Consider the following 25573-nt stretch of genomic DNA (forward strand, 5'->3'; position numbering starts at 1 on the left):
GAGTGGGGGAAGGACCCTGCCTTTTCTTTTTCTTCTAACCTTTCTTTTTCCATGAAGACATGAATCAGGAATCAGGAGAGTCTCAGAGACCTAGAATATCAGTGTTAGAAGAGGCAAGTCCAGGAACCATCAACCTGAGTCCACTCCATGGGTCTCAGGAGCCCCTTGAAACCGTTTACACATGTTGGGGGGAGGGGCGTATGTGCATTTTTCTGGACTTGCTAATGCAAAGCATTCACCAGCTTCTCAAAGCTGTTTCCGCTCGAAGAAGTTAAAATACACTGGGCTAGTCAAAGCCTTTTCCTTTATAGAGGAGAATATTGATTCCCGTGGAAGGCAGGAAACACGCCCCCAGAGCCACCCAGTTAGCTGGGGCCCATGCACAGTTGCATGTTTACCACTGGCCAGGCTACTGTCCTGAGGGCTCTGTGTGCAGCCCCTCACTGATTCTTTATCTGAATCCTTTGAGGAAGGTCCAGTTATTACTCCTCCTGTACAGACCACTACACTGGGGCCCAGAGGAGGTAAGTGACTTGCCAGGAATGATGCCACGTCATCTCTGTTTTTACTACACTGCGTTGTCCCTATGCAAAAATAAAAATCTTGGCTCTGCTGTTGGGGTGAAGGCCACGAGCTTGCCATTAATCTCTTAACAAATCATACTCTCCCGCAGTCTCATGACACATTCCCCCAGATACTAGTTTATACTTCCTGCCACAGAAAACTTTCCACCTTTGCGGTGGAGCCCGCCTGCCTGGCCCTTGCGCTGGTGGGACGGGCGCCCTCTGCTGGCAGCACCTCCGCAGACAGCGGCTGGGGGACAAAAGTGGTTTTTTTTTTTTTTTTTTTTTTTTAAAAATAAATTTATCTATCTATCTATCTATCTGTCTTTGGCTGCGTTGGGTCTTTTGTTGCTGCGCATGGGCTTTCTCTAGTTGTGGCGAGCGGGGGCAACTCTTCATTGCAATGCGTGGGCTTTTCATTGTGGTGGCTTCTCTTATTGCAGAGCACAGGCTCTAGGTGCGCAGGCTTCACTAGTTGTGGCACGCGGGCTCAGTAGTTGTGGCTCGCGGGCTCTAGAGCACAGGCTCAGTAGTTGTGGCACACAGGCTTAGTTGCTCCGCGGCATGTGGGATCTTCCCGGACCAGGGCTCGAACCTGTGTCCCCTGCATTGGCAGGCGGATTCTTAACCACTGCACCACCAGGGAAGCCTAAAAGTGCTCTTTTTTTAAAGTGATTCCTTGGACCCCTTGGAAAAGTATTTCTACGTGCTGATTTTTCCCAAGTTTAGCAGGACATAGCCACATTCAAGATTCTGGTGCTGTGTTCATTCACGCAACAGTATTTAGTTTCCTTTTTGTTAACCTTTGAACTGAAAAATAACTCATGCATATAGTAAAAAAATAATCAAAATGGATATATAGTGAAAACTAATGATCCCACCCAACTGACTTGAGTATCTTTTCCCAGAGGAAAAACGTTGTTTTCAATTTACTGGGCATTCTTCCCGAAATATTCTATGCATGTACAAGCATAGCATATACAAGCATATTTGTATATATCCCTCTTAAAATAAAAAAGAAAGAGAGCATAGTTGGAAGCTACTGTATGCATACTGCTCTGCACTTTGCTTGAAATATCAGGATATTTGGAGATTAGTCTGTATCAGCCCATACTGACTTCCCTTTTGTTTCCATAGCTACATACACTGTGTAGATATATCATAATTTATTTAGATTGTTTCCAGTCTTTGGCTGTATAAACAATGCCTCTATGAATAACCTTGAGTTTATTTCTTTGCACGTGTGTGTGTGTGTGTGTGTGTGTGTGTAGATATATATATATATATATATATATATATATATATATATATATATATATATATATATGTATGACCAGGATAAACTTCAAAAAAGTATCTTGCTGAATGAAATTTGAATTTTGACGGATACTACCAAATTGTCCCCTAAAGAGTATACACCAATTATAATTTCACAACAGGCATGAGAGAGTGACTTTTCCTCTACACTCTTGACAAGAGTGCAATACTCTCAACCTTGTACTCATCAAATAGGGTTACGGGCCCACTGTGTCCATTCATTTGCGCTATGCACAGAGCAAACAGGAATAATGACAGTCAAAAATCCTTAACCACACAGAACGTAAGGAATAGAGACATAAAACCAGAAATTACAGTGCATTGTAGTGAGTGCCCTGTTAGAGAAAGGACACCTGGGAAGCACACAGCAAGGGGACATAATCTAGTCTGAAAAGCAGGCACGCCTTACCGGGGGAATGCAGAGGTAAAGAGAGACATGGAGGCTAAGTGCTTGAGAGGATCAGCCAGGTAAAGCCTCAGGGTAAAACCGTCCCCCAGAAGGACCTGCCCGAATGCCCAGGTAACTAAGAGAAGCTGGGGCTGGCTGACCTACAGCTTACTGCTGAGAATGGGTTGTGTTCCCATATCAGCATCACCACATCAAAGCACAGCACACGTGGGCCTCGGCTGAGATGACAGAGTGCTCAACTAGCAGCCTGGAATGCCCAGATGAGGTGTGTGGACTGCTCGGGACTCATGTGCACCCATAAGGACCCTAATAATTCAGCGGGGCTGACACTTAACAAAGGAGTCGCCGGCCCGTCGGGCACATGGCAAAGTGGGGGTGAAGATGGAGGAGGACTGCGGTGACCTCATGTCTCCATCCACCCTAGAGAGGAGGTGTCCCCAGGGAGCGACCACGTCGGGGAAGAAGGCTTTGTGGAGCGGCCAGTAGTGAGCTGCGGCCATTTGTGTCGGCGAATGGACACTATATTGCCGGTGGGAAACGCGCCCAGCATCCATATGGTGGATGGCCTGTTAACAAGCTCCGGGTGCCCAGAGCGCCCCACCCGCTTTGATTTTGCCAAGCGAGCAGAAGCAGAAGGAGGCCCTGGGCCTTACCTACTGCTGTTCTGGCCCTGGTGGGGTTTCTCTTACCAGTTCCTCCCCTTCCTCGTTTCCCAACACATCACCCACCGACCCAGCCCCACCTCTCAGCCCAAACTAGCACAGCAGAGAAGGTCAGCTACACTGAGATCCGCAAGCCCTTCCACTCCATCTTCCACAGTCGGGGGTCTCAGGATACGGAACATGATACAAGGTGACACGCAGGGCCAGGTGTTATCTCGAGAGATAACACAAGAGGTCTCCACGACCCGGTGGCACCCTGACTTACTCATTTCCTTCCAGCATCCTAAGGCATATCACAGTTCACTAGTGCCAGTCACATGAACTGTTACATTTTATGATAGAATTTCAACTAAGTTAACCCTCACAAAATGAGCAACTGGCCGAAAGGACTGTTACAGCAGAGGTATGATCTGAAGACAATACTGGTATTGCAAGCCTGGAAAACAACGTGAAAATGGTAGAGGTGACATCAGTCCTGCTAACAAGTAGTTGTGCCATCCACGTCACGAGATAAAAACAGTGTGGGTGCACTCAGGATGAGAGGTCAATGAAAACGTTTTGAGATTATCTACAAGTCCGCTTGAACCACGGATTCGCATCCAGTATCCTCAACAATGAGCCTTGCCTTACATATATATGGTACCATCACATATGGCAAATAATAGTACAAAGCCACCACAGTTACCAAGATATTTAAAAATAGAGTTTTTTGGTAATTCCCTGGCAGTCCAGTGGTTAGGACTCTGCACTTCCACTGCAGGGGGCATGGGTTCGATCCCTGGTCGGGGAACTAAGATCCCGCAAGCAGCGCGGCGCAGCCAAAAAAGTAAATAAATGAACTTTTAAAAAAAATTAAAATAGAGTTCTTTAGCCCATCTTTTTAAAACTTCTATATTTGTGTATGTTTTATGAGATATGTAGTAATGCAGTATATTAATACAAAGTAAACATACATCATGTAAAAGATACATGGATATATATTTGCCTGATATTTATACATTATATTCATATATTTTTATATTACTAGTGATCTATTTAAAGATATTTGGCTCATTGCTCAAAAATATTTTAGGGAAGTAGGGCAGGATCAAAAGAAAAGTTGGCAGCCTCCGGTTTGAAAAATCAAAGCCTTCTTGTATTTTAATCGTGTCATTAGACCTTGAGAAGCCTCAAATGTTGGGTTTAGCAAGAATATACAAATTTTTTTTTCATCGAAGAGAGGGAATTTAGTGGAAAAAAGAGGGTTGAGCCTGGAATCAGAAGGGGTCAAAAATCAGCGCGAGCAAAAAGGCACGTCAAGTGGGCTGATTTCATCTTCCTTCTCAAAGCTCTTGCTCCACAATCACACAGAAAGCCATGTGTGTCTACTGTCCAGTCGCAGGCCAAGCTTGCATGATGGCGGTGAGGCCGACACAGCACCTAGAAAGCTGGAGTGTCCACCCCTGAGACTCTGAGCCCCTCCCGTCCGTCTGCAGAGGTGAAAGAGACCCAGGAAAGGAGCATGCCTTCCCTGTGCCTGGAAAAAACAGACAGCCTGCACCAAAGCAGGGCACACTGCCACCACCGCAGAAACAGATCTTAGCAGGCCCAGCTTTGGTTGTGCCTGTATCTCGTCCACATTCCCTCCGTTTAGGGGATTTTCCAAATATTTCGCTCCTCCTTGCGTGCACATTTCCTAGACCCCACGTGGCTGCTGAGTGAGAACTCTTTCGTCGCATCCTGAAAAAGTGGATTTATTGGAGAAGTGGGTCCCCTTCTGGGTTCATTTACAGCATCTGTGACTGTGAGAACTGGGACAGAAGACGCAAGTCACAGCCCCGACTCTGAAGCACCCTGGTGAAAGGCATTTCCTAAGAACAGGTCCTTCCTCAAGCTGCATGCGCTTCCCTCTGGGCCAGGACAGGGTTGGGGGCTGTGTGATAAGGTGTCAAGTCCAGGTGAAATCACATTGAAATGTGGGACCCTACGCACGTTCCTTCTCACCTCTAAGTCTCAACATTTCTCATCAGATATGGTCCCTTCCCTCTTCCCCTGCAGCCTCGGAAGGATTCCTTCTCTTGACATAGCAGAAGAAATCCTGATGAATGGAAAAAAGAGTAGATTAGAGGTTCTCTCTAATATAGAAGGACACTTCTTTCTCTTATACATCCATCTTCTTATTTGAGGAGAGCAATGTGTGGAGTACATTCTCAGTTCAGTGTTGTTTTGGTACTTCTGAACTTTAGAAAAGTACAAAAGCAGGATCACAGAAATCGTGATCCCCACTCTTACAGAATTAGCCAGAGAGAGAGAGAGAGAGAAGAGAGCAAAGGATGCCATTTTTGTCCTCAGGCTGGGCTGCTTGGCACCAGCCAGCCCTGGTAGGTGGAGCCTTGGATCTGAGTCCGATGCCCAGGCCTCCACTGCATTTAACTGCCTTCCCGCTGGCTGTGGGACACGGATGAGACCCTCAATTCTCAGCAGCCAAGTTTCTTGTCTATGAAAGCATGCCCGTAACAGTGTTCCTATTTTCTGGCTAATATGATTGTCCTTCTTCCCTGCAGGTTATTCTCCATCCCACCCCCAACAGCCCCAAACAGTCAGAGTGGCACAAAATGACAGTCTCCAAAAACTGCCCCGATCAAGACCTCAAAATCAAACTTGCCGTCCGAATGGATAAGCCTCAAAACATGAAGCATTCTGGGTAAGTGTTCCTTCTCCGAGTGGTAATTTTGGACCCACCCCATTCATTTCTTAAAATATTTAAAAATAAAAATAAATAAAAGTTGGTCTTCAGAGAACGACATGGAAGAAAAGCCAAAGAATTATGAGAGATTATTAAAATACCTGACTTTGATATTTGCTGTATAAGCTTCCTCAATTCTTATGATTACTGTATTTGCATTTGCTAAACCACCAGGATAGGGTCATTGCCTTATCCTTTTCTAATAGAATTTCCGGTACAGTTCAAAACCTTCCTAGACTCATGCTGGGTGATTCTGGTCTAAGAGGTTTTACTGGCCTCACATACCTCCTTAAAGGCATCCAGATCTTTCAGATTCTCTGAATCATGCACTTACACCTTCATTAACAACCATACCCAGGAGGTGTCAGCAGTTGCTGTAGGCGACCTTCAAACAATCAACTCACGTTGAATCAGTCTTAGTGTTTAGCATAACATTTAAATTAACCAGAGAGTAGAAATTTTATGATTGTCTTCAGTTTCTTAAGGTTTGAGAGGAATGACCAATTGAGTAATCTCAAGCAGGATAAAAAGAATAGGTAAACTGTAGTTTTATTTGGCAGATCAAACCAATGGTTTGTATAGGAAATGTTTATTGGCAAGTTGGTATACGCTGAGCCCCATTGCCTATTACACTAAATTGCTTGGACACCACTATCTCAGAAAATGTGACCACTTAGAAAGGAGCTGGGCCATTTAACTCTGACTAGGGGAACGTTTAACCAGTGGAAGGGAATGGATTGTCTTCCAAGGATTCTGCAGGTACCATTTGCCAACCAGCTATCATTCTGCTTATGTGTCTGTGAAAGGACTTAAAGTAATAAAACTGACATGAAAATTGAAGCTTGGTTATGCGCTAGAGATGTGGGGAATTCAAAAACCCAATACCAGGGGCTGGCCACTGATTAAGACAGATTTAAACAGAAGCCCGTGAGAGGTTCAGGAGGGCGTGGTCGGGATAGGAGGTATACATCCCAGCAGCTGAGCACACCACAGCAGCATGCAGTCAGAGTAAAGAGCAGCGCCCTGGCCTTGGTGCCTCAGAGTTCTAGGGAACAAAGAAGGCTAAAGGTTCTAGTGAAAGATAGATACTTACTAGGGAGGGTATTGGAGGGGGTTAGGCATGGGGAACTCCAAAGAAAGCAAAGGTCTCCCACCAACTAGAGACTGGCTGCTGCACCTGAGCTCTGGCTTGGATTTGGAGAATTTCCATGGCATTGTCTTTTTTTTTTTTTAACATCTTTATTAGAGGATAATTGCTTTACAATGTTGTGTTAGTTGCTGCTGTATAACAAAGTCAATCAGCTGTACGTATACCTATATCCCCATATCCCCTCCCTCTTGTGTCTCCTTCCCACCCTCCCTATCCCATCCCTCTAGGTGGTCCCAAAGTACCGAGCTGATCTCCCTGTGCTATGTGGCTGCTTCCCACTAGCTATCTATTTTACATTTGGTACTGTATATATGTCAGTGCTACTCTCTCACTTCGTCCCAGCTTACCCTTCCCCCTCCCCGTGTCCTCAAGTCTATTCTCTACGTCTGCATCTTTATTCCTGTCCTGCCCCTAGGTTCATCAGAACATGGCATTGTCTTGAGGCCAAAGTATTCCTAGAGTTTTAGGTGGGATTTTGGCAAAACTCTTCTGCCTGTGGCCGTGAGAAGGCTGTAGGGGAATGAGCCAGGCCCCTGCTATACCCTCTGTCCTTTTTCAGCTGTCCACGATGAACGGCTAGGTTTGCCTCATTTCAGTTAGCATCTCATGAAAATGTTTCCGACATGTTTCTAAGGTCAGCTTTTCCTCCTTCTTGTCATATTACTGGCATATATTCCCAAAATGTTAAACGGGATTTCTCCCTAGTATCCCTTCCTCTGCCATATAAACATCCTAGTTTCAAGGCAAAGGATTTGAGAATTCTGTTAGGTTCCTGTAGCACCCAGGAACAGCGTTTGTGTCTTGAGCAAAGCATTGACTCGTAAATACTCGGTAAATATTTGCTAAAGGAATGAGAGCATGAGTGAGCAGGATGGAGGGAGAGAGGGCGAAGTGAAGAGGGTAGAGCAGACAAAACAGAGAAACAGAAATATGAATGAATATATCTGTCCTTAAACCTACTTTTTAAAGAAACTTCCTTAAAAAGATCAGTAGCTCAACCCACTTTCTAGGCCCCTTTGAAGCTGTGTGCTATGAGTTTTACAAACACTCTCTCATTTAATCCCCACGGCACGCACTTGACATGGGTATTACTTTCCTTATTGGACAAATTCCCATTTCCCACATTCTCTTCATTTCTCTAACCAATCTGGATTAAGAAATTTTTCGCTTGATTCATTCGTGAAATTACTAACATATTTCAGACCATCTTGACCCTATGGATGGTAGAAGAAATCTGTAACTCACTTCTGACAGGCTCCACAGTGATTTCATTTCACTAGGCTGCCATCTAAAAATTACCCCTGCCGGGAAATATACCAGGAGGGCCTAGGGCAGCTCTGAAAGGTGGGCAGTGGGTGCCTTAAAAACACTGTCAGACCCACTGCGGCCTAAATCAGGGCTGGACAACCTTAGCTACCCAAGGGATGGTTCAAGGAAAATAAAAATGTTGTGAACTACATTTTTTTTCCATTTAAACTTAAAATAGCTTTATGAAGCCCTATTATATGGGGAAGGAGGATAGAAATATCAGAACAGTGTCACAGCTTAGAGAATGAGAGAGAGAGAGGAATTTTTAAGAATCAACTCTGAGGTTATAAATTGTGTCTACTTCGATGTTTATTAAAACCTAAAGGAAACCTCAGAATTACTGTGAATTACTCCTTGTTGGTGGACTGTGGTTCCTGGAATGAGCCACTGAGCCATTCAGAATAACTTTATTGAATAGAAAAATGTCAGTGAGAAAATCAACACTGGCTTTTGGCCTTAAGACATGAGTATTAGGGATATCTGAGGATGAGCATCTCCTCGGTGGCTTTCTAATTTTTCATCTTTTATATCCATATGTTGTCCTCAAGTTCAGGAAGTGCATTATCTCATTTTATCCCTGAAACAGCCTCCCAAGGATTAGTTATTATTATCACTCCATCTTAATAAATGGCCTCTCCCTTTGCCCAGTTGCTCAGACCAACATCCTCAGCGTCATGTGACACTTTTCTCTGTCTCTCACCCTTCATCTCATCCATCAGCAAGTTCTCGTCACTCCACCTTCAAGGTAAATCTAGAGTTCAACCTCTCATCACCACCTCCACACCATCATTCGAATCCAGGCCTCCCTCATTCTCCCTCTCACCTGTTGCACTTGTCTTGTCAGCAGTCCCCCCGCTGCTGTCCTTGCCCCCTGTAGGCTCTTTCCCACCCTGAAGCCAGAGTAATTTTTTTTTAAACACAAGTCAGATCCTGCCACTTGAATGCTGGAAAATCTCCAGTGATTCCTCATCTTGTTCAAAATAAAAGTCAGTGTTGCCTCTGTGGCAACAAGGCCCTATCTAATAAGGACACCACTACTATCTGACCTTGGTCACGGCTCTAGCCTCCCCGGCCTCCTTGCTCTTCCCTGAAGACTTCATGTATACCCCCACTGCAGGGCCTTTGTCCCCACTGTTTCCTCTGCCTTGGATGCCCCTTCTCCCCCACCCAGATATCCACATGGCTCACCTTGATTTCTGTGTGTCTCTGTACCTTATCAGAATGCCTTTCCTGGCCCATCTGTGTCCTCTGTCTGTCTCTTACTCTGCTTTGTTTTCACCAGAGCACTTACAGTCATCTCACATACCAGCTATTTCTCCATTTATTATTTGGTTGTCTGTCTTCCCCACTGGCCTTTGAGTTCCTTGTCAGCAGGGGCATCTGCCTTCTTTGTTCAAAGAAGCTATACAGGGCCTGACATGTAGTAAAAGTCCAATAAGTTAGTTGTTGCATAAATGAATGTGAATGAATCAATCTCTACAAATAAGGAAACTGAGGAGTAGAGTGGTGAACACACCTGCCCAAGTCAGAGTAAGCATCAGAGCCAGGTCTAGCATTGTGTTATTTCTTTCCATTTGAAATGAAAGAAATCAACTTAACTGAGGACCTGAAACATGAATAAAATACAGAGCTTCCCATGGCTCCACTTGGAATTCATTCATTGCACCACAGCTTATAAGTCTTAGCCATGCTTTTTTCTTTTTTTTTGGCTGAATATTTTTAATTTAATAAAAGCTATAAAACTTACATCCAAAAAGTTCAACAAACCGATGTTTAAGAAACATGAAAAAAATTACAGCAAGGTACAGTGTAAGTATAAAGCCAATAACCAGTGATAAAGAGAAAGTCATAAAAGCAGCCAGAGAACAAAGAAATGTTACACACAAAAGGATAAAGCAGTTCTTGTTAGAAGCATTGCAAGTGAGAAGACAGAGGAGCAACACCTTTAATGTACTCAAGTCTATATACGCAATGAAAACATCTTTCAAAATGAATGACAAAATAGTTACCCATGCTTCTTAAAATCCCCTTTCCTCTTCCACCTTCTTAGCCGTGCCGTTGCTCTAGACTTCTTGTTTTCAAAACCATCACGCTCCTCTCCCTTCCCCATAAGTCCCCAAGATACCACTCATATTGACACAGACTCTCAAACAGAACTACCTAGACTGACCGAATTCAATATATTTAGGATCCCACTTTACTTCCCATTGGCTTATTTTCTATAATTAGATCAATTAAATCAAGTTAGTTGATAGTGTTGTTTAAATTTTCTAAATCTTCACTGATTTTCTGCAAATTACTGAGATAGAGGTATTGAAATCTGACTATAATTGTGGATTTGTTTGTTTCTACCTAAGAGTTCTGTCCATCTTTGCATCATACATTTTGAAGCTCTGTTATTAGATGCATAAACATTTAAGATTACTGTGTCTTCTTGATGAATTGACCCTTTTATCATTATAAAATGATCTTCTTTATCCCTGGTAATATTCTTGGTCCTGAAATTTATTTTGTGTGACAGTAATAAATATAACCACTCCAGATTTTTTAAAAACCAACATTGGCATCGTAATTCCTTTCCCATCCTTTTATTTTTTGCCTCTTTGTGTCTTTAGATTTAAAGTGCATTTCTTGCAGGGAGCATAGAGTTAGGTCTACTGAGCACTTACTAGGGGCCAGTTACTGTGCTAACAACTTGACATGCATCATCTCCATCTGTCCTCATAACAACCAAATGAAGTAGATCCTATGCTAGCCCCATTTTACAGCTGATTAAACTGAGGCATGGGGCAGCTAGGCCTAAGGACCCAGAATTCCCACCTAGGTATTTCCACCTTGAGTTTGAGATGTAACCCCTCAGCTAAACTTCGGCTCACTGTACTAGAATGTTGATTATCTATTCATAAATCCAGATTTCCAAATATCCGGATAGCCTGAAGAGGTAGTTGAGGGTCACTAATGCCCACACAGGTAGATCTGTCTATGGAATGAAGAGTTGGAGGGGGGAAGCCACCTGTATGTCTACAATGACAGAATTCCATCTGCTCCAGGTACTTTTCATTCTGCTTAATGAGCGTGTTTCAACCTGAGAAAATATAGAACCAGAGCTGACTAGACAGAAACTGTACATTGTAGCCCTCAATTTTTCTTGGTTTTGACATCTGGTATGTGCCAGATTAGCAATAAATTCTGAGGAAGCCTCAGAGGGAAAGCCCTTCTTTCACGCAAACCAAATGATACTTTCCAAAGGAGGATTGTTCATTTTCCTCTGATCCCACTCAGCTTTCCCATTCAGAAGCCTTCAACCACAAGTCCTCTCTGTTTGATTGGAATAGCCATTTATGTTCTTAGTTCAATAAAGAAACCAAAGTTTGTCATCTGTAAGAGGAAGAATAGCGTGCTGAAGAGGGCCCTCTGGAACCAAAGTGTTCTGGGTGTAAATTCTGGCTATGTCATTCACCAGCTTGGCGCCCTGGAGAAATTACTTGACCTTTCTGAACTTCAGTTTCCTCAGCTGTAAAATAGGAGTGATAACATAATGACATACCGAGTAATAATTGCTTACTTTGTGCCAGATATCGTTCTAAGCACTTTATGTTTCATTAACTTCTTTAATCCTCACAGCAACACTTGAAGTAGGTACCATTATTACTGTCCCCATTGTACAGATGAGAAAACTGAGGTAGAGATAAGTTTAGTAACTTGCCCAAGGTCATGCAGGAGCGTAAGCAACGTAAGCTTAAGCAACGTAAGCTCCAGATTCAAGCTCTTAACCCTTCCAGGTGGGTATAATAAATTCACATAAAGTACCTGGCACGGCACAGAAGACTAGTAAGACTTCACGAGCAGTAGCTAGGATTTTTATTATGAAGGAAAAAGTTAATGAGGCCATATGAATTACATTCTGTGGGGTCACGTGAACTCCTTTTCCTACTTCCGTTCTCATCAGTTAAAACTATAAACACTTTAGAGGTCGTAGCTGTGTTTGTTGTTTTGAATCTCTTTATGTGGATTCAAGTTAAGACGTAAGAAAAATTGGTAGTAGCGGCCAGAAAAGTATGAGAGTTACAACGTTACTGGGCATTACTAAAAATAGAAAAATTTTCACCCATTGTCTTTATTTATCTTTTAATTCATCTATTTCCCTATGTACATATGTCCAAGGGGATTTCTTGTCACGTATTTGGCTATTAATAACTACTCGTAACGATACGCCTACCTCTGTACTCAAAGATATTTTATAATAAGGCTGATATTTATTATGCATCTACTTCCTGCCATGCCTCGTGCTTATACTTCACAAGCATCGTCTCATTTAATCTCCACAACCACCCTGCAAGAGAGGGACTGTTCCTGGCCCTGTTTTCCAGAGCACCGAGTGGTTAAGCATCTTGTCCAACATCTCAGATTAACCACTAGAACTGGAACATTATACTCTTAATCGGTACAGACCAATAACCCTGTCTCTCCTTAGACCTGGCTGAGGGTTCCTGTTAGGTCCATTTCTGCCATGGATACATTTATATATTATTTCAAGAAGGTTAAGAACGCTGTCCAGGGTAGCTGGGTAATCCACGTAACCAGAGCTGACCATGTTGGCCTCGGGGTTGATGCACTTACCAGCCGTCCAGCCATTTCCACGGCCTCAGCCTCAGTGCAGCCACCATCCTCTCTGTTGTCTGCACTACTATAACCGTCTCACTGGTGCCCCTGCCTTCTCTCTTGCCTTTTCCATCTACAGTGCATTAACCACTCAGCAGCCACTGGGATCATCTTAAATAGAAATATAATTGTGTCACTCCCCTGCTTAAAACCCTTCCATAGTTTCCCATCCTTATTTAGATGGAGTGTATTCCTGATCTAATTTGCCCATTAAAAGATCACTCTGTCTGCCATGTAATGAAAAGAGTTAGAGTGAAAGCAGGGAGACCAGAGAGGAGCCTGTTGCTGTGGTCTGGGTAGACATGATAGTAGCTTGAATGGGGAGTAGCAGTGGAGATAGAAATAGATGGGATATATTTTGGGAGGAAAAACAAAAAAAAAACTCAAAGAACTTGGCAGTGGAGTGCATGTCTCTATGCAATGTGTGAAACTCTCATCAGAAAGTTTGATAAAGATGGCTCTGGTTTCCCAAGGCATTCATAACTAACTGAAATATAGCAAATGTATACTGACCACCTACCATACATCAAAAGCTCTGCTAGGAATTTAGAAAGGAAAATTTAGAAAAAAAAGAACAAGTTTCCTTCCTTCAAGGAACTCACAATCCAATAGAAACAATACATATGAAAATAAATAAATTATAGCAGTGTGATCATTGTAACTACCAGCAGAATTATCTGCAGGGCCCAGGAGGTGATGACATCACGATAAGGATTCAAACTTAGGAATAATATGAATTCTAACATAAGGATCAGGGAGAAGGCATTCCGGGCACCATAACATGTGCAAAGTTATGGGGGTGTGCAACTTTATGGTGTGGTGAGGAATTACAGGTAATATTAGGCACAGAAGCTAAATTTAGAGAGTGAAGCATAGCTGGCAAACAAAGTCATTTTTAGGCCAGGTCAAGATGCTCCATTTTGTTTCTGTAGGCTAAGGTTTCCCTGGGTCTGTTCTTACCACTGATGGTACACAAGATTGTTTAGTGGTATACAGACAAGCATATATTAGTTAAGCAGTTACTTATGTATTTTAATGTGCGTTACATAATATAAAATTAGTATATCAAAGCTACAATGTAAAGTTTCCTTTCAAAATAAATTTATTCTTGTTAAAGAAGTCAATTTAAAGAAAAAAGGCGAGTAAATCATACAACAGATGGACCGATCTGGGATAAATCGTGGAAGTGCAAGACGAGTGGTCAAAGTTGCGGGCTCCCCTCGTGTCAGTGGGGGAGACTCACTGAAGGAGTTTCAGCAGGGAAGTTCATACATGCAGATGGTAGGATCCGTCCCACGGCCAGGAGGAGGATGAAACGCATTCTGGTGAAACCGATTAAGAGTTTCCTCTGTGGTTTACCATGGCCGTAAAATGTGTGCTGGGACTGAAAGAGTGGAGGTGTGAGCAAAGTAAGGAACTTGGCAGGAGGTAAAAATCAAGTGCACTTGGTAATTGAAGAATCAGCATGAGGAAGCAAAAGGACCCAGAAGACTCAGGTTCCTGGCATGAAGGTCTGAGTACTTCGGCCACCAGCCACTCCTACGAGCCCCTGAAATTTGTCAAACAGTGTACATTTTTTTTTTTAATAAATATCCAGCCCTTTTTTTTTTTTTTTTTTTTGATGTTGGGGGTAGGAGTTTTAGTAATTTATTTATTTATTTTTGCTGTGTTGGGTCTTCGTTTCTGTGCGAGGGCTTTCTCTAGTTGTGGCAAGCGGGGGCCACTCTTCATCGCGGTGCGTGGGCCTCTCACTATCGTGGCCTCTCTTTTTGCGGAGCATAAGCTCCAGACGCGCAGGCTCAGTAGTTGTGGCTCATGGGCCTAGTTGCTCCGCGGCATGTGGGATCTTCCCAGACCAGGGCTCGAACCCGTGTCCCCTGCATTAGCAGGCAGATTCTCAACCACTGCGCCACCAGGGAAGCCCCAGTGTACATTTTAATTAGGTGCATTCTTCATTGTGTTCCAAAGCAGAAATTGTGTCTGATTCCAAGTGAAGTGGGGATTTGGAAGTTGTCCAGTTGGGTTTTGATAGCACATAAAGCCAGTTTTGGAGCTCGAGGATTTGATTGGGTTTGAGTATGACCAGATCTCTCTTCACTTGGTCCAATAGAGCTTGAAAACCACCAGCCTCACTTCCTTGATCAATGCCAGTTCAACGTGTATCAATCCATCAGGCCAACGGGGTAATTCATGAGTGAATTAGTAACACTGATCATAAAATCTCCAGACAGCTTTGAAGTGTGCCTTTGTTATTCTCAACCCTCCTTTAACTAAATTTTTTCTGCATAAAGATTAATTTCCATCAACAGAAGAGCAGTTCTGGGAGAGGGACAGGTGTAGGGAGGACTTTCTATGCCGACTTGAAATTTCCTTTCTGTAACATAACTACATTTGCCGGAATTACCGCAAAAGCAGACAAGGTTTGCTTCGTTTACTAAAGGTTTTCCTGAAAGAGACTTGACAGGAGGTGAAAGAGTTGCAGTTGTGAGATTTAGCACTCTTTTTTTTCTCTCCTGTGCAACAGCTTTCAGGAGTTTCCCTACCTATAAGACAGTTTAGCACGTAAACAAATTAAGGTACAATGTAACATTTTCCAAGGTGTTTCCTGGAATCAGTCAAGGTTCTAAGTCAAGTCTGATGATGGGCCACAATTCCTCCTATAAACCAAAGTAAACCCTGCCTGCTGCTATTCATTATTCTCAACCACACAGCTCCAGAGTCTGCAATCTGTTCCTGAGCCCTGTGAGTCTCCTTGTTCGTGAGCACCCAGCTTCATGGTAAAGTGAGTTAAACAGCTCACTAGCTCAAGCATTAATGCATCTCTGGTCTTTTTGCTTTCCTTCAGGTACTTATGGGCCATCGGTAAGAATGTCTGGAAGAGATGGAAGAAAAGATTTTTTGTCTTAGTGCAGGTAACACTTCAACTCTATTGTCAGTCTTAAGAGCCATTATTTTTAAAGATTCGATAGGATTCATTAATGTTTTTGATATAATTTACCTTAAGTGCACAAAGCTCAAGTGTTTAACAGTGAATTCCTATATATTACCTATGCATGCAACCACCGTTCAGAGGGATACAGAACATTTCCGGTACCCAGAGCGCTCCCTTCTGCTCCTTTTCCTTTTTACGTCACTTTCAAGTTCTAAAAATTAATGCATGCTCATTATTTCTTAATTCTAACAATACAGAAATATATATGAAATGTGGGAGCAGTAAACTCCCACCCGTGCCAGCGATGCAGGAACCCAGGGAGGGAGCAGGTGTGTGCCTGATTAGGGCAGTAGGGACACTAACATTATTTTGGAAGAATCTGCTGTTTCTGAAAGCACTAAGGTAGTCGTTATGAGAAAAGCCAGAATTTAGTTGGGCTCTTTGCATCTTTTTCATTGTTTAGTAAGTGTGATTTTGAATCACCCGTGGAAGAACATTGCAGTCTTCTTGATGTCTGAGGCTTCCAGACCCCCTATCATTGTGTTTAACCATCTAAATATATCTTTCCACATAGGCTTTTTAAAAATAATCAGACACTTCATGTTTTTCATCAGCTTGCTTTTTTGTCTTTGAACACAATCATTGTAGACATTGTTTCATGAATGCACATATAGCTCAGATTCTAATACCTGTGGAATTTTCCTTTTTGAGGTACTTTGGGCTTCCCCAGTTGGAACTATCATTAACCATGCAGCAGGGTACATCTCTGTATATAAAGATGCAGGTGTAGATATAGATATTGATGTTAATAATCCATCAGTAATATATAAATAATATTATTGGCCTCTTCATTGTATCTTTAAGAAAAAAAGATTCCAGAAATAGTAATGCATGTCCTTGAAAATCTCCACGCGCGCCCCCCCCCCCGCTTTTTTTGGCTTTGTTTGCTTTTTGCATCAGGATTTTTCAGTTTACAAAGGAATTTGTCATTGCCTTTTTTTAATTTGCAAGCTCCACCAGAGCATGTGAGCTATAATTCAATTTGCCAAAAGTTAATTTATTCTGTACTCTGAAAGATGTCACAAAGTGAGTCAACTTGTAATTTAGTGACTAAAGGTGTTTACTGGGTTATTGCGTTGGCTATGAGCGTTGACTAGTATTTTGAGCGCTACCGATTCTGAAATCTCACAATAAAAGCAGCTGCCTCTTAGTCTAAATGGCCTTGAAAGTTCCACCAACCCTGAGTTTCTAAGGCTACACCTTCTACAGATCTACTCAAGCTTCTACTGTGTCTCTAAGGCAAACAGCATCTGTCTGGCTAGAAGCAAGAGGTAATCTTTGCTTTCACGATCACTGTGGGGTGCAACAAAACCTTAAAATAAAGTAACCACAGGAAAACTTTGGAATTATTCCCAACCATCCAAATAAGCCACAGCTAAGTGATGGAAGACATTTCGTACCGAGATACATTTCCTCAGAATATCAGCTAACCAACATTTATTGAGTACCTGTTTTGTGAAGGGTACATTGACAGGTCATAGAGAAGAACTGGGAGACCTGGTCTTTCACTTCCAGAAGAGGATCTCTTACAGTTCTTTATAGGCAAATAGCAGAAACAGACTCAAGGTAAGTGAGGTTTAAGAAAAAGTGTATTGGAAGGCTTTTGTGGCAGTTCATAGGATTGATGATAAAAGCTAGTACCCAGAGTAGTTCCAGAAATCCAGGTGGTGGGAACCATGGCCAGTGTCATTGACATGGCTGTAAGACAAAATCAGCTCTGACCGTCTTCTGTCTTTGTGTCTCCACTTGAGGACCAAATCTGAGAGAGGGAATTGGATTGGTCCAGCTTGTGTCATACCAGCTTTTCAGAGGGGCAGACCATGTTGCTTTGATTCACAGTGCCACTGAGCTGTATCCAGTGCAAAATCAGCATGCCATTACCAGAAAAAGAAATGCATGCTGAGCAGGCAAAAACAGCTGATACCTTCCCTAAAGAGAGCATGTAAGTGGAGAAGCAAGACACATAAAAAAAAAATACCTAGGAATAAACCTACCTAAGGAGACAAAAGACCTGTATGCAGAAAACTATAAGACACTGATGAAAGAAATTAAAGATGTTACAAACAGATGGAGAGATATACCATGTTCTTGGATTGGAGGACTCAACATTGTGAAAATGACTATACTACCCAAAGCAATCTACAGATTCAGTGCAATCCCTATCAAACTACCACTGGCATTTTTCACAGAACTAGAACAAAAAATTTCACAATTTGTATGGAAACACAAAAGACCCCGAATAGCCAAAGCAATCTTGAGAAAGAAGAACGGAGCTGGAAGAATCAGGCTCCCAGATTTCAGGCTATACTACAAAGCTACAGTCTTTAAGACAGTATGGTACTGGCACAAAAACAGAAATATCGATCAATGGAACAGGATAGAAAGCCCAGAGATAAACCCATGCACATATGGTCACCTTATTTTTGATAAAGGAGGCAAGAATATACAATGGAGAAAAGACAGCCTCTTCAATAAGTGGTGCTGGGAAAACTGGACAGCTACGTGTAAAAGAATGAAATTAGAACACTCCCTTAACACCATCCACAAAAATAAACTCAAAATGGATTAAAGACCTAAATGGAAGGCCAGACACTAAAAAACTCTTAGAGGAAATCATAGGCAGAACACTCTATGCCATAAATCACAGCAAGAGCCTTTTGACCCACTCCTAGAGAAATGGAAATAAAAACAAAAATAAACAACTGGGACCTAATGAAACTTAAAAGCTTTTGCACAGCAAAGGAAACCATAAACAAGACGAAAAGACAACCCTCAGAATGGGAGAAAATTATTGCAAATGAAGCAACTGACAAAGGATTAATCCCCAAAATTTACAAGCAGCTCATGCAGCTCAATATCAAAGAAACAAACAACTCAATCCAAAAATGGGCAGAAGACCTAAATTGACATTTCTCCAAAGAAGATATACAGATTGCCAACAAACACATGAAATGATGCTCAACATCACTAATCATTAGCGAAAAGCAAATCAAAACTACAATGAGGTATCACCTCACACCAGTCAGAGTGGCCATCATCAAAAAATCTACAAACAGTAAATGATGGAGAGGGTGTGGAGAAAAGGGAGCCCTCTTGCACTGTTGGTGGGAATGTAAATTGGTACAGCCACTATGGAGAACAGTATGGAGGTTCCTTAAAAAACTCTAAATAGAAATACCATACGACCCAGCAATCCCACTACTGGGCATATACCCTGAGAAAACCATAATTCAAAACGACACGTGCACCCCAATGTTCACTGCAGCTCTATTTACAATAGCCAGGACCTGGAAACAACCTAAATGTCCATTGACAGATGAATGGATAAAGAACATGTGGCACATATATGCAATGGAATATTACTCAGCCATAAAAAGAAATGAAATTGAGTTATTTGTAGTGAGGTGGATGGGCCTAGAGTCTGTCATACAGAGTGAAGTAAGCCAGAAAGAGAAAAACAAATACCGTATGCTAACACATATATATGGAATCTTAAAAAAAAAAAAATGGTTATGAAGAACCTAGGGGCAGGATGGGAATAAAGACGGAGACCTACTAGACAATGGACTTGAGGACACGGGGAGGGGGAAGGGTAAGCTGGGACAAAGTGAGAGAGTGGCATGGACATATATACACTACCAAATGTAAAATCGATAGCTAGTGGGAAGCAGCCGCATAGCACAGAGAGATCAGCTCGGTGCTTTGTGACCACCTAGAAGGGTAAGATAGGGAAGGTGGGAGGGAGGGATACGCAAGAGGGAAGAGATATGGGGATATATGTATATGTATAGCTGATTCACTTTGTTATAAAGCAGAAACTAACACACCATTGTAAAGCAGTTATACTCCAATAAGGATGTTAAAAAGGAAAAGAAAAGATTTAAGATGAAGATTTCAAATGCTGGAATTAAAAAAAAAAAAAAGATACATCAAAAGAGGCAGCTCTGGATTATGAGTGATTCTTCCCTCTGGATTATGAGTGATTCTTCTCATCTGGCAGAGCAGCCTCCCTTAGAATCGCTTGTGGTCTGGCCTCCCTCAGTAGACCATGTGCTGTTTCAGGGTCAGTTCTGTTTCCAACTCATCTAGCTGTGCTTCCCTCTTTACCCCCCACCCCACACACACTCTCTCTCTCTCTCTCTCTCTCTCTCTCTTTCCTTAGAATCATGAATAAATGAAACAGTAGTTGCTTGATTTCTTTCTTCCTTCCTCTCTTCCCCCTCCCTCCCTCCCTCTCCCTCTCTCTCTCTCCAGCTCAGTGTCTGGCATGGCCATTCAGGAAGCGTTTAGTGGAAGAAAGAAGGAAAAGGAAGACAGAGAAAAAGAGCCCAGGCAATGCTTCAAGTGGTTCTGAGAAAGGAAAGATCGTGTAACCTAGAGAGTGGCTGGTGACACTTTCCAAGAGGAAGTGGGTTAAGTGGCCTTGTCATGTAATATGGAGTCTCTCCTCCCACTGAGGTAGCCAGTTACTGGACACAAGACTTTTCTCTGACAGTCTTTGAAATGATGGAGTACTTAGAAGATGTCACTGACCTCTTACTTTGGGAGAGATTTTAGGGGAGAAAAAAACTCTTCAGAAAACAAAAGAGGAATTGTGCTGAAAATATTAGTGAAGCCATGTCTATACGATATATACTGAACCCAAAAGAAGAGAATGATTGTTCTAGGCCATGTGACTGGAGCACAGACGTTTTCGGGCCTTCACACTGAGCCTTCTACCAAGAGAAGATAAGAAGGACTCAGTAGCTACAAAGCAAGCTATGTGCTCACTTCTGAAAATCAGAAAAGGGCATCCAAAGCCTGTCTACAGCTTGGCATTTTTCCTACAAGGATTCCATGAGAGGTTTCACGTACATGTGATTCTCACTAGCTTTAAAGAGCCCTTGAGGTATACTGGGGGCATGCATCCCCCAAATTCAACCTTCTGTTTCAGCCTAAATCCAAAGTCTCCATTAACACCTTCTGTGGCCTGCAGAGGTGATATGACAGCCCCACCATCACAAAGGTAATGGGGGAGCCAGGAGGAAAACTCAAGTCTTCTGTTTCCATTTTTGTCCTGTTCACTACAACAGTGTCTGCAAGCAATTTTGGTGGCCTACCTAGAAAATACTGCATCACTTATAGATTCTTCTCAATTTTTCATCTCTGCTGTTTAAGTGATCACACAGGCACTCCATCAAAATGATAAAGAACAACTTAAGCCCTTTGAAACAACCCCAGTGCTAACAGGGTTGCAGGAGAGAAGTTCAAGTCCCTCAGTCCTGGCCCAATTCAGGGAAAGCAAAAATATCCCAAGTTGCTTGAAAGAAAGATGGCAGCTCAAGTAGTGACCATAGGCGCCCAGCAGCTGAATGCAATGTTGAATCCAGTCTTACGAACAAATGATATTCGGTTTCTTTTAGCCACCACACCCTTTCACTGAAATGCAAAAGTGAAAACAGGAGAACCAGTCTGGTCAAATATGGGGAAGGGTGAGGGAGCTGGGGAAGAAAGCAGATTCTCCCCATCCTGCCCCCAACTCCCCAGCAGCCTCAGAGGGATCTCTGTGGGACCGTGTGAAGCCACCACATAGGAGTCATAGCTACCCAGGTGACTTACTGAATGTGCCTTTCTATTCAGACGCTGGGTCTCATGGAGTGTTTTTCATAGAGAGCTGGTAACACATAATTTCCAACGTAATTATGAATTCCGTTAGATTTAATACAAGGAAAATTGTTTGAAAAGCCTAAGGAGAACACATCCAACACCAGTGTCCTCAAAGTTCATCTCCCCTCCCACCCCGGCTGTCTGTCTGTCTGTTTGTCTGTCTCTCTGTGTCTCTCTCTCTCTCTCTCTCACCACACACACACACACACACACACACACACACACACACACACACACACACACACACACACACACACACACACACACAGAGAGAGAGAGAAAGAGAGAGTCTACATTTCTGTCTGTAATGCAAAACTATTAAATTATCTCAGGGAGATTTCCTTTTAGAGCTACTACGTTGGGGAACAAAAGATAGGTTATAAATGGGCTTCCTACTAACCAGGGACAAAGGCCACCCTTAGAGGGGTGTTGAGCCAAAGCAGCAATTCCCATGTTTAAGGATCAAGGCTAAAATGATGATGGATGTGGCTGGAGTCTGCCCTACCAGCTCTGAAGGGAATGAAGCAATTGCAGGGTGTTTCTGCGCCAGAGACTTCAGTGTTCCTACACAGTGTTCTCCAAGTATGGCCCTGGACTGCCTGCACTGGGTGTTTTTTAAAATGCAGAGAGACTTCCCTGGCGGTCCAGTGGTTAAGACTCCGTGCTCCCAACACAGGGGGCACGGGTTTGATCCCTGGTCGGGGAGCTAAGATCCCACATGCCATAGGGCGCAGCCTAAAAATAACTAAGTAAATAGAATGCAGATCCCAAGGACCATCCAGAAGCGTCTGATGCACAGAAGACTCTGAGATGGAGCTCAGGAATCTGTACGCTTCACAAGCAGCCCAGGAGATCCTGATGCAGGGGGTCCAGTGACCACCTTTGGAGAAACACTGCCTCGGAGGTCATTGTCCCTTTTAAACTGAAGTCTCCCATTCCTTTTCGACCACACTCTCTCAGAGTTTATGTTCTCCAAGAAACTGAGCATCAGAGTAGCTAAACAGATGATTATGTGCAAATGGCATGACAAAGCCTCTCAGCTGTGTTCCTTGAAATCCCAGTATATATGCCCTATGAACATGGCTGCAGACCCTAACACAAGGATTAATGAGAAATGGGTCCCCGGCACCCTGAGTCAAGACATTGCTGGGTAAACTCATTCTAAACCATGGGGCCGTGGTAAGCAAATATGTTGATTACCGTTGTTAGGAACGGCGACCAAACCAGTGTTAATGATGAAGGTGCCAATTCCACAAGCTCCACCCTGAGCTCCCCGCCTTGGGTGTGAGAGGAGATGAGTGGGGGAAGCCAACCCGTCATCCAGACCAGGTTAGGAAGCCTCACCTCTATCATCTTTTTATTCTAAAATATTTTTCTTCTGTGCCCCAAAGATTTCTGTACTGTGCTAAGGACACGTCTTATCCCTATTTCGCATTGGAGGATACTGAGGCTGAGGCTGGTTAAATGACTTGCTCAAGGTCAATGGCTCATAGGCAGCCTATGTGAAACCTAACATAGGCCTTCTGATTCCAGATGTCTTCCAGGACACCAAGCACTGAGATGGCACTGTGCTCAAAGAAGTTGATACAGTGTCCTAGATACAGTGTCCTAGAACTCACACACCTTGCATCAGTTAGAGACAATGTGGTCCCTAAATCATAACCTGTTTCGGATTCCCTAGGGATAATATAATGCACCCAAATTCTGACCGTCCCCAGTTTTCAAAAAAATCTAAATCTGAATGAGATAAGATGTTGTCTGATAATATAAAACACCCTATAATGCAACAGTTGTCACCCAGAAAACAATATTAAGTTAACTATGAAAGTGAACTGTAAGGCATATAATGAATGATTTATAGGTGAATGATTTATAACTGAATGAATGTTCATTCTCCCCACTCAACTTCACAATGGCCCTAAAGGGCATTTGCATTTATGTTCTGTTTGTAAATGACAACAATCAACCCGAATTAGCTCAAGTTTTAGAAGAGGAAGAATTATATTGGTTAGTTCATTAAATTACTAATTAACTAGAGTTTTCTGGCATGGCTCGGTCCAGAGCTTAAACAGTCATCAAGACTCATTCTCTATCTGTACCATCTGTTGACTGTGCTTTCATCTAAGCCGACTTCCCCCCAAGCCGACTTCCCCGCTCAGGCAAGCTCTCTCCACGCAGCACACTCTGGAAGGTCAAGGCTTAAAACAGTTTAGCAGCTCCCAGACCCTTGCTATTCCCTCACACTTCAAGCTCTCTAGAAAGTCTGAGGCTCCCTCCAACCTTGCAGTAATTAGAAATATGCAAAAACAAATCATTTCTTCTCTCCTCCTTTTTTTCCCTAAAGTAAGTTGCCAAATTCCAGATTAAAATGGTCCTAATAAACCAATTCGAGTTTTTTTGAGCCTCAAGTTTGCCCGGAACAACTTTAACAGTATCCCCAGAAGGGGGCAGCAACATACAGTGCTCCAAGAAGCAAGGACCTGAAATAGAAAAAGGAAAAGTCAGAAAGCCCCAAGCATGTAGTAAGAGTAAATGCCTGAATCTTGAAATAACAGCCTTCTGTCGTGATATTTCTCTGATCTCAAGTAAGTGTCTGCAATCGTCTATTTGGCTAATCATCATATTAACGAACTATATCATCTCCGTGTTGCCAGAGAGGTAAAAAATCATTGCAGAACTGTTCCAGCAATGTCTGTGTTCACTATCATGCCAGGGGGTGTGGGAGATAGGTTGTCCATGGGATCAGTAGTGGACTGGAGAAACATGTAAATTTGGGAGGGGGAAAACCTCTTTATTGGATGGTACGTACTCATTTTTCTAGAACCAATCAGACTCAATTAGTGAACGCCCGTTACATGGTAGATTTTGCTCATGGCAAGGGGAATATAACCAAGGTGTATGACTCCCTAGGCATGCCTTCAAAGGATTTATAATCTAGTAGGCAAATACACCTACTCAGCTACTTTGTATTAGGATGTTAGTGCCAAATGCATGGAAACTGCTTACGGAAATGCATAAATTGAGTATTTGCTAGGTGAGTGTCACACACCGTGTGAAAAGCCCTTCACTGCTCTATTAATCCTCCAGCCACAATAAGACACAGGTAAAATACAGATGAAGACTCTGAGTTATATATATGACAGCTTCTGAGAGCTGGGATGACAGCTTCTGAGAGCCTATGTGACCCCACCCAAAGCTTGCACTCTTAAATCCTCCTTTTTAGAAGAGGATGTTATTCGTTGTTCTGCTTATTACAAAGCATAATACATGTCCACTTATGAACATACTCTTAGTGGCTTTGTGTTTCCCTTGAAGCCCATCAAGACCTTGCAGTCTAAGGAACAGATTCTTCAAACTGTATGCGTGATCAAGAAACCCACGCTGGGCAGAAGTTTTCATCAGGAACCAACAGAGGGCAGCAATAGATAAATCAACCAGCAAAACCTTCTCCCGTGGACTCCCTTTATCTTGCCACTGGGGCCTTCAGGCTGAGGACTGTGGGAGATGTGTGCAGGCTTTGAGAGCACCAATTTCTTACCATTAAAAAAAAAAAAAAAATCAAACCCATGGAGAAGGAGATAAAAAATGTCCCCCGCCGGTTTCAAAGTTCACTTAGTAAATGTCTGTTTTAATAAAGGGAACTAAGAGATGAGGGATGTGGCACTGCTTCAGTAAGATGTTTGACATCCGTGGATGGTAAATATGCCCCTGAGCTTTTAGCCCGAAGCCTGAAGGAGTCTTGCTCTCCCCCGGGCTCCTTGCAGACAAGCCAGATGTAGAAATGCTAAGTATCTGCGCTGGGTCTGGATGCACCGAGGCGACAGGCACCTGAAGGCTGGCCTGCAGCTGCAGAGCCCGCGCCCAGCACTGACGTGGGCCGATGCCCGTGTGGGTCATGAGGGCCACACCAGTGACAACAGCCGTGCCGTCCAGGGCTGAGGATGGCTCTCCCATGACTGGCACCTAGAGATCAAGCATTCATTGCTTGTGACAGCATGTCACTCCTGCACTTGTCTGAGATGAAGGGAAGACTTTTCAAAGTGACCAAAAGCACTCCTTCAGTGGGAAGGGGGAGGGAGGGATGAGACTTGCGGCTCAGTGCTGAGAATTGGCCTGCAAAAAGTAAAATGCTAAAAGAA

At 43.0% G+C, this 25573-nt stretch overlaps 1 protein-coding gene across 6 annotated transcripts in view; it reads left to right on the top strand.

Moving 5' to 3' along the window:
- Positions 1–25573, top strand: part of CADPS (calcium dependent secretion activator) — a 475342-nt gene that overhangs the window by 280429 nt on the left and 169340 nt on the right. For all 6 annotated transcript variants that reach the window (XM_007454769.1, XM_007454764.1, XM_007454767.1 and 3 more), the window contains 2 exons: positions 5495–5634; positions 15642–15708. In XM_007454769.1, coding sequence (XP_007454831.1) covers positions 5495–5634; positions 15642–15708 — 207 coding nt within the window. The remainder of the gene's footprint in view (positions 1–5494; positions 5635–15641; positions 15709–25573) is intronic.

This window comes from Lipotes vexillifer, unplaced genomic scaffold, assembly GCF_000442215.2.
Source record: "Lipotes vexillifer unplaced genomic scaffold, Lipotes_vexillifer_v1.1 scaffold8, whole genome shotgun sequence".
NCBI classification, from domain to species: domain Eukaryota; kingdom Metazoa; phylum Chordata; class Mammalia; order Artiodactyla; family Lipotidae; genus Lipotes; species Lipotes vexillifer.